Genomic DNA, 15,848 nt, shown 5'->3' with positions numbered 1-15,848 from the left:
TCTGTACCTGTGATTTCATTGGCATTGCAAATTCCCATTGTGGAAACTCCCTCCTTGGATAAAGATCAGCAACCTCTCCAGTAACAGACAACCTTAGGGAGATAGGGAAACTGAGGGGGTATGTGCCTTACCCATGGTCCCCCAGCTAGTTTGTGTCAGATGTGGGTCTTGAATGAAAGTCTCACTGATTCCAAAGATGGCCTTCTATCTACTAGGCCATACTGCGTCTCAACTGATTATTAGCTATAAAAAGATGGGGTTAGGAAAAATGGTCTCTAGGTCTCATGCATCTTGAAATTCAGTAACTATGACTTGAAAAGTGTAGAGAGAAAAGTTGTTTCTAAATGAATCTAAGATTGCAAGCTCCTTGAGGACAGGGGCTGTCTTTTGCCGCTCTTTGCATCCCCAACATTTAGCATAGTACCTGGCATTTGGTTGAGGCTTAATGAATCTTTATTGATTGATAGAAATGTTAATAGGAAAAAGTACTTCAATCTTCACAGAAATTCAGGATGCAAATATTTTTTGTAACACCAGAGGGCACTATTGGCTAGGTTTTTGAAATCTCTTTTCCAAAGAAATAGGAAGAACAAAAGGTAAGCTTGCTATAGTCAGTCCAACAATAGTTCTGCCATTCGTGAAAATGTTTGTAGCCACATCCATTTTCCAAATTTATTTTCTTTTTAAAATCACAATTTTCACAGAATGAGCCTATTTTTTGATTTGGAAGGGACAGCAGAACACAAAACATCCAATGTCAGAATGGGAAAGGAGCTTGCATAGAACATCAGACCTAGGAGGGATCGTAAAGACCAACATGAAGAGTATAACTGATTGGCCCAAGACGGTGCAGTAAACTAATGGATTTGCAAAGGCAACACTTGTTTTACATAAAGAGAAAGAAACTTTATTTTTCTTTTCTGGACATTTTTTTATGCTCTTTGGTCCTAGATAACAATACTGATTTCCCTTTACATACTACTTTGAAGTTTTACAAACCCTTTGTCATACACATTATCAAACTTGGTCTTCCATGTGAGGGAGATTTCTCGATGGTTAACACATGAAGACACTGAAGCCCGAAGTCACACAGCCAGGTCTTCTGATTTCTAGGCAGTGGTCTTGACACTGACAACTCGATGTCTCTGCAAGTAACTACAAGTTACTTCTTTTTTTCCTGATCTTCTTTGCTTTCTCTAGTTCGCCAATGTCACTTTCACCTTGATTCTGCAATTTACTGCTTATAAAACAGAAAAAAATGAAATGATGAGAACTTGGGGAAAATGATTACTTCATCTTTTTTCTCAATGTGTAAAGACAAAATCTATTCTGAATGAATGGAAAGTAAGTGATTCTATAAATATACACAGGGTGGTGCAATGGAAAGGATATCAGATTTACAGCGAGAGGGCCTGAGTTCAAATTCTAGCCTTACCATTTTGCTTGCTACTTGTGTAACCCTGGGCAAGTTCCTCAACTTCACTGTACTTCAGTTTCCTCATATGTAAATAAAGAATCCAGACTAGATGACTTATAAGGTCTCTTCCAGTTTGAAATCTATGATTCAGTGATCTAATGGTTGCTCTTTCTTTAGAAGGGTCAATTCATGTGATGCATAAACTGTTTAAGAGATGTAGTTTATAGTTATTTAATCATTTTATTAATCATGTTAGCAATAATCAATAAAAGGGATTAGTGGCATCCTTTTATGGAACCCTCTCAACGCTTATATACCCTTGGAAGAGGAGGTATCCCTGTGGGAGGTAATCAACTCTGATTGGTTAACAATTAAGAAGAATGAATATTATAATGAGAGGTGGACTTATTCTAATGAATCTCTGGGGGACATGATTGATCACTCAGTCTTGGTTAAAGACACTTATCTATACCCATATCATCGTTTAGGGTAATCTGGACAAAAGGGAAAACCCACTTTTCCCCAGACCTGTTCGAGTTAAAACAAAATGGGCCAGAATCCATCAATTCACCTAAACTAAAATTTCTTTACCTTTTGAACAGATCTGTTCTCCAGTTGGGTCAGTCTTGCCCAATATTTCATCTCATTATGAACCTTGCACTTAAAAGGTTGCCTGAATAATATACAGGGGCTGATTTCTAAATGACGAAAGAAGAGGAAAAACCTTAGTCCTAATTCAATAATTGGCTATTAACATAGGAGAGAAATAATCATTTCTCTCAGCTATATGGTACTAAGCCATAATGGTAATAAGTGAACAGCCTCCAATGCTTCAAGGCACCATGGTGTTTTTTACATAATAGACCCATGAAGGAGCCCCTGTGAAGCTTAGGTGTATTTCATGGAGGAGGAAAACGGAGGCTCAGAGGAACAAAGTTGCCCAAGGCTACAGCTAGTGAGTGGAGGTACTGAGATGCCAACCCAAATGTCTTGATTCCAATTCTGGCATTTTTCCACTACCCCCACAGCTTCTTCTGGGTACCCCTGAGTCAGTATGTCAGAAGGGACAAGTTCTGAAAGCCAGGAGAAAGAAACTCTAATCTTTCTGAAGAGACAACATGGAACAGTGGGAAAAGCCAGTGGGGAATCACATGACCTGGCTTCCAATCCCAGTTCTGCTCCTGAAGAAATGATTAACCTCTTTGGACTTCAGTTTTCTATCCACAAAATGAAAGGGTTAAACTAGATGATCTCTAATGTCCCTTTTAGTTCTAAGTTTATGATCCTACAAATTAATACACCATCACCCACCACATTCCAGGAGCTATGTACACTTTTCATGCATAATATATCAGAGGAGCAGAGGGCAGAGTTAGAGCAGGCATAGCTGATTAAATTCCTCAGACCAATTAGTTCCATCTAAAGGTATAATGAAGGCCCAATATACTTGACTCTACCAAACTGAGCAAAATAGTCTATAATTCTCATCACACATGCAGTCACCACCTCAGACAAGGTTCTGGTACTGGGCAAACTCTACATACAATGTGGGTGCGGTTGGCCAGCTGCATACGGTGCTGGAAAGAACCCCAAATTTGGGAATCTGTAGACCTGGAATTGAATCCTACTTTGTACTTAATCTCTATATGACCTTGGGTAGGTCACTTAAGGTCTCAGAACTTCATTTATTAAATGGAGGTAATAATACTTTGTATTACCTTGCACAGGTACTGTGAGGAAAGTGCTTTTTAAACCATAAAGAGCTACTGAAATGTGAGCTATTATTATTGTTATTACAAAGTTTATAAATGATTACAGTTTTGAATCTAGAGATCATTAGAAGTTTATTAACCAACTCCATTACCCCTTCTTCCAAGGAGATGCACACTAGGATTTTCCCAAAAGTCACATCCACATGCATGAGTTAGGACATTCATTTGTGGACACTGAGTCTGGAGAAAAGCAGCCTTAGGGGCATACTTTAAACAGTCTTCAACTATTTAAAGGGCTTTTGTGTGGAAGAGGGTTGAGATTTGTTCTGTCTGATTTCAGAAGACAGAACTGGGGGCAATGGGTGGAGCTTGTGGAGAAGAGGATTTTCTCTCATGCTAAAGAAGACTTGTCTAACAGTTAAAACTGTCCATAGGGGAATGTGTGTCTTGTTAGCTAATGTACTTCTTGTCACTTAATGTGTTCAAGCAAAAGCTGGTTAGCTATCTATCAGCACTGGTGGATTCTGATGCTGGCTGGGAGTTTAGACTAGATGACCTCTAAGGTTTTTTTCTATTTCTAAGATTTTACGATTTATTTAGATTCAGAGAGCTAGAAAGAACCTTGAAGCTGTCATCTGGTCTAGCTCCTTGTCACAGACAGGTTTTACTTTAATGATCAAAAACAGATGTTTGAGTAATTCTATTTTAAAAGCTCTCAAGGGATGGTGATTTCAGAACCTCCCTGCTGTAGTGGCTACACAAGACTTTCTGCTGTATACCTAACTCAGCTCTGGAAAACAACTGGTCGTGATGTCTTTTAATAGCTCATTATAAATGTAAAGTAAATGTCATCACCTCCTTTCCTTTTACCTTTTTTCCCCTTTGTCAACCTACCTAATATCATGCTCGTTAATATTTTATTGGAATTCTTTTTCTATACATTTTATCCTTTGGCATATTCCTGTGCAGCATCTTATATTTACCTTACAATTCAAGCATTTAACAAAGGCCTGATCAGAGCCAAGTATAGAGCAATTAGTCTCCTTCTTCAAGGGCATCAGAGACTCATGCTAATACTACTCTGTATTGTGATATTTAATTTTTAATTCAATTTTATTTTTATTTTCAGTTCCAAATTTTCTACATCCTCCTCCCTCTCATCCATCGAAAAGGCCAGAATTAGAATACCTATTAAACATATGAAGTCATATAAAACATATTTCCACATTAGTCATGCTCCAAAAGAAAAAAGAAAGAGAAAAAATATGCTTCAATCTACACTCTGAGTTCATCAGTTCTCTATATGGAAGTGGATAAGGATGTTTCATTATGAGTCCTTTGGAGCTGGAGTGGACCACTACATTGATCAAATACTAAATCTTTCACAGTTGATTATCTTTACAATATTGGTAATGTGTAAATTGTTCTCTTGGTTCTGCTCACTTCACTTTGCATCAGTTCACACAGATCTTCCTATGTTTTTCTGAAACTATTCCTTCATCATTTATTACAACATAATAGTATTCTGTCACATTTATATATCATAACATGGTCATCCATTCTCCATTTTGTGGGAATACCCTAGTTTCCTAATTCTTTGCTACCACAAAAAGCTTTTTCCATGGATTCCTTTGGTATTCTTGATCTTTTGTTTCTCCAGATGAATTTTGTTATTATTATTTTTAGCTCAATGAAATAATTTTTGGCAGTATGATTGGTGTGGCATCAAATAAGTAAATTATTTTAAGTAGCATTGTCATTTTTAACATATTGCCTTAGCACATCCACGATCAATTAATATTCCTCTAATTATTTAACTCTGTCTTTATTTGTGTAAAGAATATTTTATAATTGTGTGTATATAAATCCTATGTGTGTCTTGGCATGTAGATTCCCAACTATTCTGTTTGTCTTCAGTTATTTTAAATAAAATTTCTCTACCTCTTCTTGCTGAATTTTGTTGGTAATATACAGAAATTCTGATGATTTATGCGGGTTTATTTTATATTCTGCAACTTTGCTGAAGTTGTTAATTGTTTCAACTAGCTTTTTTTTAATTGATTCTCTAGGGTTCTCTGAGTATACTGTCATAGCATTTGCAAAAAGTGATAGTTTTATTTCTTCATTGCCAATGTTTATTCCTTCAATTTATCTTTATTGTTTTATTTAATACAAAATGAACTAGAAACTTAGTGTACTACTTCAGACCCTTATATTACACTTGGGGTTCATTCTCTGGCACTGTGGTTCCCAACTTTTTTTGTTCTATGAATCACTTTCAACCACCAAAACAAAAATATGATGTAAACATCTAGAGTGACTTAATATGCTATTCATAATGCTACCTATAATTATTTATTGCTTAAATTGCCACTAAATAATTTTAGCACAACCCCCCTGGGCCACCATCTTGAACTCCCAACAGGTTTATGAAAGACTAAATGGGAACCACTGTGTTGGACAATGTAGATTATTTTATTTTATTTTATTTTTGTCATACAATTGTTTTACCAGTCAGTTTTAGCTGTACAGGATTATGTAGGTACTGGATATATAGATCCAGAATCACTTGTATGGACACAGAAATCAAATTTGTGGGATCAGATGAAATTGTCATGTGAGATAACACAGAATGGAAAGAGAAGAGGTCACAGCACAGAATTTTGAGGGACACCCAGAGTTAGTGGGCACAGCCCAGATGAAGATCCAGGAAAAGCTACCGAAAAGGAATGGCCAGACAAGTAGGAGGAGAACCAGGAGACAATGATGTCCTGAAAACCTGAAAAGGAGAGGCTATCTAGGAGAGGGTGATAGACAGCATTAAAAGGTGCAGAGAGATAAAGGAAGAGGAGTAATGAACAAAAGGCCAATGTAAGCTACAAATAATGACTTGATTTACCTTGTTGGTTATCTAGACTTAATACAGTAATGGAGAAAAGTGTCAATATAATGCAGATCATACTTAAAACTGAGTTGTGTGTCCATTTTATTTTTTTCAGAGAGCCAGTTGTTAGACATTCAGCAGCACACTACTGCAGTAGTCCCACTAGGACTGTATGGTAGCACTAGGGTAGACCTGTAGGGCTAAGAATGGAACTTGTAGACCACAATTGTACCTGCAAGATCCTGAACTCTGGCCCCTGGAGGTAGGGTCGTCTTCATTCAGACTAGGATCATCATTTTCTAGAGGCAAGGGCTTCTTCTTTTTGTTCCTCAGACATTTCTCTGCAGAAGACAAACTGTCTCAGCTTCAAACATTTTTTTTGGGGGGGGTGAGTCAATTGGGGTTAAGGGACTTGCCCAGGGTCACACAGCTAGTAAGTGTCCGAGGACAAATTTGAACTCAAGTCCTCCTGAATCCAGGGCCAGCGCTCTATCAAGTGCGTCACCTAGCTGCCCCTCAAATATTTACTAGTGGTGTGACTCTGGGCAAGCCATTTCCCTTTTCTGTTTCTCATTTTCTCCTATAAAATGATGAGGTTAGACTATGAGGTCTCTAAGGACCCTTCCAGCTCTAACATTCCGTAGCTTAAGAGGTCTTAAAACTCTTAAATGTTGTTACATGTTCTAAAGTATCTTCTGGCTTTATATAACAATCTATGATCCTTGGATTGAAGAGCTCTTCCAACTTGAATATTCTATGCCCTCAAGTCTCTTGCAACTCTGACATTCTGTCTTTGATCTAAAAGCAATCAATCAATAACCATTTATTAGGCACCTATTATATGACAGATACTGCCACAGCACCTTATACATTCCAGGCACTGTGCTAAGCACTTTATAATTATTATCTTATTTAATCCTCACAACAAACACGGGAGAGAGGTGCCTATTTTACAGTTGAGGAAACTGAGGCAAATAGAAAGTAAATGACTTGCCCAGAATCAAACAGCTAGTAAGTACCTGAGGCCAGATTTCAACTCAAGTCTTCTTGACTCTAGGTCCAGCTTTCTATCAACTCTGTCACCTAGCTGCCATATACATCTATGCATGTATGCAAATTAAAACCAATAATAGATATAAGGTGATGGTGGCAAGTCAAGTTAACAAGTATTTATTAAGTACGGAATAAGCTACGGAATGCTTCATGTAGAAGCCAGTTTCAAACTCTCATAGTTCCTGTTCTAGGATGGTTTGCAGCTCTGACATTCTATGTTCTATGTCCTACAGACCAAATCCCTATGACTCTAAGAACTCGTGAATCAATGCTACAACTAATTCAGTATTACCTTTCCCCCAGAATCTCTCTTTGGGTGTATAATCTTGCATACAACTTCTATCTCACTTTCATGTATATTCAGTGCTTAGCACAGTGCCTGGCACATCATCATAAGAGCTTAATAAATGCTTATTGACTGAGGTAGCTAGGTGGCGCAATAGATAGAGCTCCGGCCTTCGAATCAGGAGGACCTGAGTTCAAATCCAACCTCAGACACTTGACACTTACTTACTAGCTGTGTGACCCTGGGCAAGTCACTTAACCCCAACTGCCTTACCAAAAAAAGAAAAAATAAATAAAAATAAATGCTTATTGACTGATTTATATTTGCATGTATAGTATGCATTCAGGGACTGAAGTTTAGGTGAGAGGTTAATCCAGGCACTCCCCTAAATGAAAGACTAATTCTTGGAAATAAATTCGAACTAACAGAGTTAGAATCATATTATTTTTGAACAGGAATTCATTAGTGCATCTTCCTCTATTCATGTAGGTGCTAATCATTCTATACCTTAATATACTCAGTCTTCCTGAGTTTCTTTGGCCACATCATCTAACTGCTGGGCCAAATTTAGTTAGGATGGTCTCCAAATACTAACATATTAAACTCCACTTTTTTCCTGTAGGCTTTTTAATCCTGGTTGAACTTTATAGTCCTTATAGTTCCACTGGTGTGCTGTTCAGTCGTATCTCAGTTATATCTGACTCTTTGTGATCCCATTTGGGGTTTTTCTTGGCAGAGATACCAGAAGGGTTTGCCATTTCCGTCTCAATCTCATTTTACAGATGAGGAAACTGAGGCAAACAGGGTTAAATGACTTGCCCAGTGTCACACAGCTAGTAAGTGTCTAAAGCTGGATTTGAACTTGGAAGATGAGTGTTCCTGACTCCAGGCCCAGTGCTCCATCTACTATATCACCTAACTGCCCTAGCTGTCCACTGGTATAGTCTTCCATAACTCCAAGATACCTTCACACAACGATGAAACATCAAAGAAGGACTTTAATGAATAGTAATATAATGATTATGATTATAATAATAGTCAATATTTATATTTGTAACAAGCTTTTATAATCATTACCGCATTCAGTCCTTGTAACAGTCCTATAAGGTAATTGGAGAAGAGTATTGTCTCTATTTAACAGATAAGAAAACTGAGGTCCAGGGAAAGGTAAAGTGGCTTGCCTAGCACCACACAACTTATGATTGGCAAAGCTGGGATTCACACGCAGGGCTTCTGCCTTCCCATTCTCATTTCACTTACCAGGCTGCCCTCTCTTGTTTGCCGCTGGTTTGTTTTCGGTGAGAGGCACTCGAGACAATGCTGCCAGCTCCGTGATGAAGATCTGCTCAGCTTCCTGGATAGGCAAGAGAAGAAAACAAGCAGTGAGGACCTTGGAAGGACGTCCCCTCATCTCTGTGGATCCCAATCCTATCTGCTCTTCAGTGCTGACCATTTAGAGTCAGTGAAGAGCAGTATGAACTTCAGTTCACATTTGTGACTTAAAAGTGTGCAAAGAAAGTCCTTTGCTGCCAACAATCCTATTATGAAGATGGCGCAAATGTTATCCTTCTCACCTCACAGATGAGGAAAAGCATCACACAGAGGTTTACTGACTTGCCAAAATTGTATAGCTATGGAAGGCCAGAGTGAGGACACACAGCAAGTAAGTCTTCAAGACCCCAGCCAGGGTTGTTGTTATATCACATTACAGAAAATCGACTTCATTCCCTTATAGGCACACTCCAATGGGGAACAAAAATGGCTGCACCCAACTCAACCAATCGCCCTCCTTCTTCACAAGATTTGTGTCCAAGTGCTTTTTAATTCTTTCCAAAATTCAAATCTGTCCTCAAAAGACAAAGATTTACCCTGACTGTGGAGATGAAAAAGCATGTGTCACTGAAGCGTTGAAGGGCATTCGACACCCTAAAGAGGAGTCCAGACAGTTTGAATAATATTGAGCAGCATCATTGGAAAAATCCCACAGTTTCCTAAGGGGACTATTTTGAAGTGACCTTCATTTATTTGGATGGATAAATCCTGGAAAAGATGTTTAAGAAGCAGCCATGGAACTTTAAAGTCATGCTTTGGATTTTCATGATGATATGATTTCATCTTAAGGTTTATTTATTATAATGATTTTTGAGCTGCACCTACATTCCTATTAAAGAGGAAACTTCAGTTATCGCCAACCTTGACCAAATCATATGTATATGTATATATGTGTGTGTGTGTGTGTGTGTGTGTGTGTGTGTGTGTGTGTGTGTGGTGTGTGTAAAATGTTAGTCTAACCGCCTGAAGGTAAATTTACAAGCTTCAGACTCAACCCCTCCCCCCTTCCATTCACAGAGGTAGCATGATACAGTGAGAAGAGTACTAGTCTAGTAAAATCACAAGAGATGTGGGTAAGATGTGGCTCTGATATATAATATCAGTGTGACTTTGAGTAAGCAAGTTGATGAAATGGATAGAAAGCTGGGGTTGGAGTCAGGAGAATCTGAGTTCAAATCCTAGCCTCAGATAATGTGACCCTGGGCAAGTCGCTTAACCTTGCTTGCCTCAGTTTCCTCATCTGTAAAATGAGCTGAAGAAGGAAATGGAAAACCTCTCCAGTATCTTTCCCAACAAAACCCTAAATGGTGTCATGAAGAGTTGAACACAACTAATCCACTAAACAATAATAGGGCCTTGGGTAAATGACTCTCTGATCCTTAATTTCCTTATTCATATCCTGGGGAAGACATTACACTCCCTACCTCACCGGGTTGTTGTGAAGAAAAAAAAACTTTATAAACGCAAGCTTTTCTTTTTTGTTCGCAAAACCTGTCTTACTTGGGCACTACAAGTACTTAGTTCATGTTTGTTAAACTGCACTGACTGCGGCTTTTCCAAAGAGGCATTTCAGTCAATGTTACCTTCATCTGAGTCTCAAGCTGGGCTCCCAGGTGATCCATAGCTTCTGCAGTCTGTTTCAGGGAGGCCAAGCGAATCTGCTGATGCACGTCGAACTGGGCCAAGAACTTCTTTTGCTGTGACAACATCCTTGCAAGAGGAAATAAGAGACATCAACGCCATTCTTTATAGGAAGATTTATCAGAAGATAGCTCTGTCTCAGCCACACTAAGTACGCTGCAAAGGCTGGCTGAGTTCTGAGAATCAGGGACTAAGTGTACATTATCTTTGCAAGTTGCAGAGGCATGACAAATATTATTGGAAAGGCTCATTCCCTGAGCCCACAATGCAGGCAGGGCAAAACCAGATTCCAACATCTCAGGGTGGAATTGCACATCTGAAGCCAGGGTCAGTCTGTGGATGAGACCAAGAATTATAGAATCTCAGCATGGGAAGGGACCCCAAAGGTCATCTGGCCCAAACTGTACTTGGATGAAAATTCTCTCTAGACCAGGCCTGCACAGCCTGTGGCCCCCCAAAAGATTTGGGGCAGCCTGCGAAAAATATAGAGGTTTTCCTCTCCGTTTTTTGTGGGCTGCCCGAAATCCTTTGGTGTGCAGTAAGCAGTCTGCCTGCAGGCTGTAAATGACCCATGGGCCACAGCTCATGCAGGCCTGTTCTAGACAATGCCAAAAAATAATAATCCATTCAGCCTCTGCTCAAAGACTTCCAGGGTTAAGAAACTCACGGTGTCCTAATTCAGTCCAGTCCAATTTTAGATAGGTCTAAAAGAATTTCCCTTATGGAGTCATGCAATTTCCACCCATCTGTGGTAATTTTGTCCTCTGGGGCCAATCAGAACAAGTCCCCACCCCCTCTCTTATTAGGCAATAGAATAATAAGTCACTCTCACTGCTTAGGAAACTGCTGGGGAAATTCTGGCACTCAGCTAGGAAGCCTAAGGAATGGGCTGATATTTAACCCAGAAATGAAGAGGTTCTAGTGGTGACTGTCAGGGCTCTCATTTTAACTGGTGGTCTGTCAGAACTGAAGAGGCAGCTGAGGTTCAGTTGAAAGAGCCCCAGACTTGGATTTAAAAGAGCTGAATTTGAATTTTGGTTCTATTACTTACTATCTGTTTATCCTTGGGTAAATCACTTTCCCTTTCTGAGAAAAAAAAATTGGTAATGATTTCATTTCATAAATGACCTACCTCACAGGGCTGTTCTGAGAATGAAATAAAATACTGAGTATAAAATTCTTTCACAATGTCTATACTATTATTATTATTATTATTATTATTATTATCATTATCATCTTATTTTATTATTCTGTTGGTCCACAGATATGATGTTTCAAATACTTCCATAATGTGTTTATAAAATACATTTCATGACAGCTCTTTATCAAATATTTATTTGGACAGGTTTTTTCTTTTATAAAGGGAGGTGGATCTGGCTAAATATTTTTACATGTGTGCATGTGTGTGTGTGTGTGCGTATATATACATATATACACATATATACATATATATATACATATATACACACATATATATACATATATACATATATACATATATATACATATATACATATATATATACATATACATATATATATATACATATATATATATATATATATATACACCCATACAGACACACACAGCGAAGAAAATGATGTCTACGTGATGCATTTGGAAGGGCTTCTGGAAGATCCCCTCCCAAATTTTCCTTAATCAGTTGCTGCACTGCCTGAAAATACAGCATTAGATATTTATTCGTTTGCAACAAAGTCTTCTTAAATGTGAAAATGTCTGCAAAAATGTTTCTCCCACCCTCCTTTCCTTCTTTTTTTCTTCCTCCCTTTCTTTCTTCCTTTGTCCCTTCCCCACTCCCTCCTCTTTCCTTTTCTTCTCCCTCTCTCCTTTTTTTTCCTTCCTCCTTCCCTCCTTGCCTCCCTTCCTTCCTTCTTCCTTCCTCTTTCTCCCTCTTTTCCTCCCTTCCTTTCCTCCCTCCCATCCTCCCGTTACTTTTTTTCTTCCATGTTTCTTGCCTCTCTCTCTCTCCCTCCCCTCCCCTCCCCCCCCTCTCCCTCCCCTCCCTTCCCTTCCCTTCCTCTCTACTCCTCCTCTCCTCTCCTCTCCTCTCCTCTCCTCTCCTCCCCTCCCCTCCCCTCCCTTTTCTTTCCTTTCCTTCTCCCTCTCTCCTTCCTTTCCTTCCTCCTTTCCAAATTCACAACCTGAGCAGTCAGATAACCAGTAAGCTCATTTTATATACAAGGGTTTGTTGTTGTTGTTTGTCCTTTATTCTCTTAGAGGACCGATGACAACAGGAAAGTGATGTCTTGACTTGCAAGTGAACTGGATTTAAGTGAGGCAGGGCAGTGCAAAGTCACCAGCCTCACTCTCTCCTCCAGAGAATTAAGGAGGCACATTGGATAGACTCCTTGGCCTGGAGTCAGTATGATTCACCTCCCTGACCTCAAATCCAGTCTCAGACACTTACTAGCTGTGCGACCCTGGACAAGTCATTTAACCCTATTTGCCTCAGTTCCCTCATCTGTAAAATGAGCTGGAGAAGGAATAGCAAGCCACTCCAGTATCTCTGCCAAGAAAACCCTGCATAGGATAATGACGAGTCAAATACAGCTTAAAATGACTGAACAAAGCTACAGAAGTCAATCCGGGCACTCAGGGAATTCTAAACGTGTGTGGTTTTTGCCTTCACTCTGATCTGTGGTCATAGTGTGCATTCTAGACCACAGCCAGGAAACTAAAAAGTTTGTATCAATGGTCACAAGGGACAGAGTGGGCCTAGACAAGCGCAAATTCTTCCTGAATGCTGGGAAAAAATCAAAACACAACTTAAAGGGGAATATTTTAGTAAAAGTAGGTCAGTAGCACTACAGAACTCAAGGAATCTCAGCAGGAAGGGATTATAGATGCCATGAAAGAATGAATGAAAAGCATGACTTTTACCCTTACTATGTGCAAATCAATGGGGATGTGGAGAGCAAAGCTACAGCGAAGAAGAGAACTTTCTAATAGGGTAAGACACTATACGTGAAAGGTTTCAACAGCAAGTTAGAGAAAAAAATGCCCAGTGGTCCTTAGGAAGAAATAGCAAAGGCAGATGGCAATGTTTCTTCTTTGATGTCATTTGTATTAAGAAAACTGCTGCCTTTCTGGTGTTAAATAATTTGATGATTTGGTGAAAATGACTTTTTTTTTTGGAGGGGGGTCTTCAGTTGCTATGGCTGCTAAGGAGGCAAAGGGCTAAAGTCCTGAAGGCATAGTTAAATTTCCACAACAGTTGCTTCCCTGAGCAATGTCTGGGAAAGCTAGAAGGAAGCAGGGCTGGTGTTCCGATGTGTGTGTCAGGGGGCGGGTGTTCTGGGGTTTACCTGCCTAGCAGTAGACTTTGGTTGGCAGTTGGTGGCCTTGGTGATAGGGATGAAAGGGTACTTTCCTACAGGGGATTTTTATTGTTCAGTCATTTCAATTATGCCCAACTCCCACTGACCCCATTTGGGGTTTTCTTGGCAAAGATACTGGAGTGATTTGCCATTTCCTTCTTCAGCTCATTTTACAAATGAGGAAACTGAGGCAAATGGGGTCAAGTGACTTTCCCAGGGTCATACAGCTAGGAACCATCTGAGGCCAGATTTGAACTCATAAAGATGAGTCTTCTTGAATACAAGCCCAGTGCTCTATCCATTGTGCTAGTCAGCTGCCCTGTAAGAGATGCTCCCCTGAATTATGGCAGCAGGGGATGGGTTGGAAGTGCCTTAAGTCTCCTGGGGGTTGCTATTACCCTTGGGGATCTTGGCTTCAGATTACTGGACTATTTCCACTGGAGTCTGAGGGATGGTTATGGTTAAGGTGGTTTGGCCCTCTTGCTACATGTTGCTTCCTGTTTCTCCCTTGGGTTGCCTTTCTGCTCCAGCTTACCTAGCTCAGTGGTGGCTGGAATGGTGATCTGGTTTAACCTTTTCTGACCAAGATTTCCATCTCTAACATTTCCAACAAGTAGTCATTGAATTTCTGAAGCTGAAAGACGTTTAATGAAGTAGGATGCATGTTTTCCCAAAGTAACCCATTTCACTTTTGTGTAACACTGCTAAGATGGACAATTTGGGGGCACGGTGAACAGAGTGCTGGGCTTGGAGTCAGGAAAATTCATCTTCCTGAGTTCAAATCTGGCCCCAGACATTCACTAGTTGTGTGACCCTAGGCAAGTCACTTAATCCTGTTTGCCTCAGTTTCCTCATCTGTAAAATGAGCTCGAGAAGGAAATGGCAAACCACTCCAGTATCTTTGCCAAGAAGAGCCTAAATGGGGTCATGAAGAGCCGGACACAACTGAAAACAACTGAACAACAACAAAACTGTTAAGGATGTCTTCACAATTAAGTTGGCTTCACTGAAATTTCACCCATTTCTCATGGTTACAGGAGTCAAGCAGAATGTTTAATCTTTCCTCTGAACAGTCTGTCAAATACCTGAAGGTAGCCAACCTGTCCTCCCAAGTCTTCCCTTTTCTAGGCAAAAGATCCCAAGTTCTTCCAACCAGTTCCCATATAGCACAGTATTAAGACGTTTCACCATCCTAGACTTCCTACTCTGATGCTTTTCCGCTTATTTGTCTTTCCTAAAATGGAGCATCTGGATCTAAACCCAATGCTCAGACTGCAGTCTGACCAGGTCAGAGAACAGTGAGATTATCATTTCTCTAATTCCACACTATAGCTCATGCATCTCCATTGATGTTTGTCTTCAATAGTTAGCTACAGGCCACACTTAGCTCAGAACAAAGGTATTTACTGAAAAGTCATTATGACAGTTACTCCTAACATCTGTCCTATAAACCTGAGTTATACTCTCTTAAAAATACAAAAAAAGTAACAGTGGGAAGAGTGGAAACTCAGAATTCCAAGTGAAGAGGAATACGTGTAGGAACACATATGGCCAAGGCATTTATACCTCCAGTATCACGGGTCCCCTGACGCCTACTGCCGACTTTGTCCTACTCCACGTGGTGGCGTGGTTTCTCTGCACTAGTGTCCATGGACCTGCTCACAGGCAGGATACATGGCTTCATGCTTAGTTATGGGCTCTATTCTCCCTTCTTTAGGGATTAGCTGAAATTATGGGCTAAGTACCACTACACATTTTTGGAGACAACAGAAACTTCTACCCTAAGACCGGTTATTGTGCAGCTGTAGTCTCTATCATCTCCAGCTTTAAACTCAATCAAAATTCAAGGTTGGAGTACTCTTACACCCTCTTAAAATAATTGGAACCAAAAAAGAATGATAATTGAAACCCTAGGACCAGCAGCTCTGGGACTCAACGTATTCTGAACAGGATCTCAGTTGCAGGCGCCAGACTTTAAACTTCTCTTGCTGACTCCACTCAACCAGATTTTGCTGGTGGATTCTGTTCTCCTTCAATGCCATCTTGTGCTTCTGTTTCCAAGATGCCACTGCTGGGGGTAGGAAAATGGGAAAGACTCTCCTGTGTCCCATTTTACTCTTGTTCTCTAAGAGGTGCTAAGGAAAAGGTGAAGAGCGAGTCATGAAAAGTTTCCTGAAGAACTGGA

At 39.9% G+C, this 15,848-nt stretch overlaps 1 protein-coding gene across 3 annotated transcripts in view; it reads right to left on the bottom strand.

Annotated features, from left to right (window-relative positions):
• Nucleotides 1–881: 881 nt before the first annotated feature.
• The window catches only part of EVC (EvC ciliary complex subunit 1), a 135,764-nt gene continuing 120,797 nt past the window's right edge, over nucleotides 882–15,848 (bottom strand). For 2 of the 3 annotated variants that reach the window (XM_020992261.2, XM_020992263.2), the window contains 4 exons: nucleotides 10,268–10,394; nucleotides 8,613–8,706; nucleotides 6,246–6,354; nucleotides 882–1,240 (listed from right to left, as the gene is read on the bottom strand). In XM_020992261.2, coding sequence (XP_020847920.1) covers nucleotides 1,156–1,240; nucleotides 6,246–6,354; nucleotides 8,613–8,706; nucleotides 10,268–10,394 — 415 coding nt within the window. In that variant the 3' untranslated portion in view covers nucleotides 882–1,155. The remainder of the gene's footprint in view (nucleotides 1,241–6,245; nucleotides 6,355–8,612; nucleotides 8,707–10,267; nucleotides 10,395–15,848) is intronic. The other variant, XM_020992262.2, reaches the window with a different exon arrangement.

Source organism: Phascolarctos cinereus, unplaced genomic scaffold (genome assembly GCF_003287225.1).
Source record: "Phascolarctos cinereus isolate Bilbo 61053 unplaced genomic scaffold, phaCin_HiC Scaffold_9;HRSCAF=440, whole genome shotgun sequence".
Classification (NCBI taxonomy): Eukaryota; Metazoa; Chordata; class Mammalia; order Diprotodontia; family Phascolarctidae; genus Phascolarctos; species Phascolarctos cinereus.
This window is presented reverse-complemented; position numbering and strand designations above follow the sequence as displayed.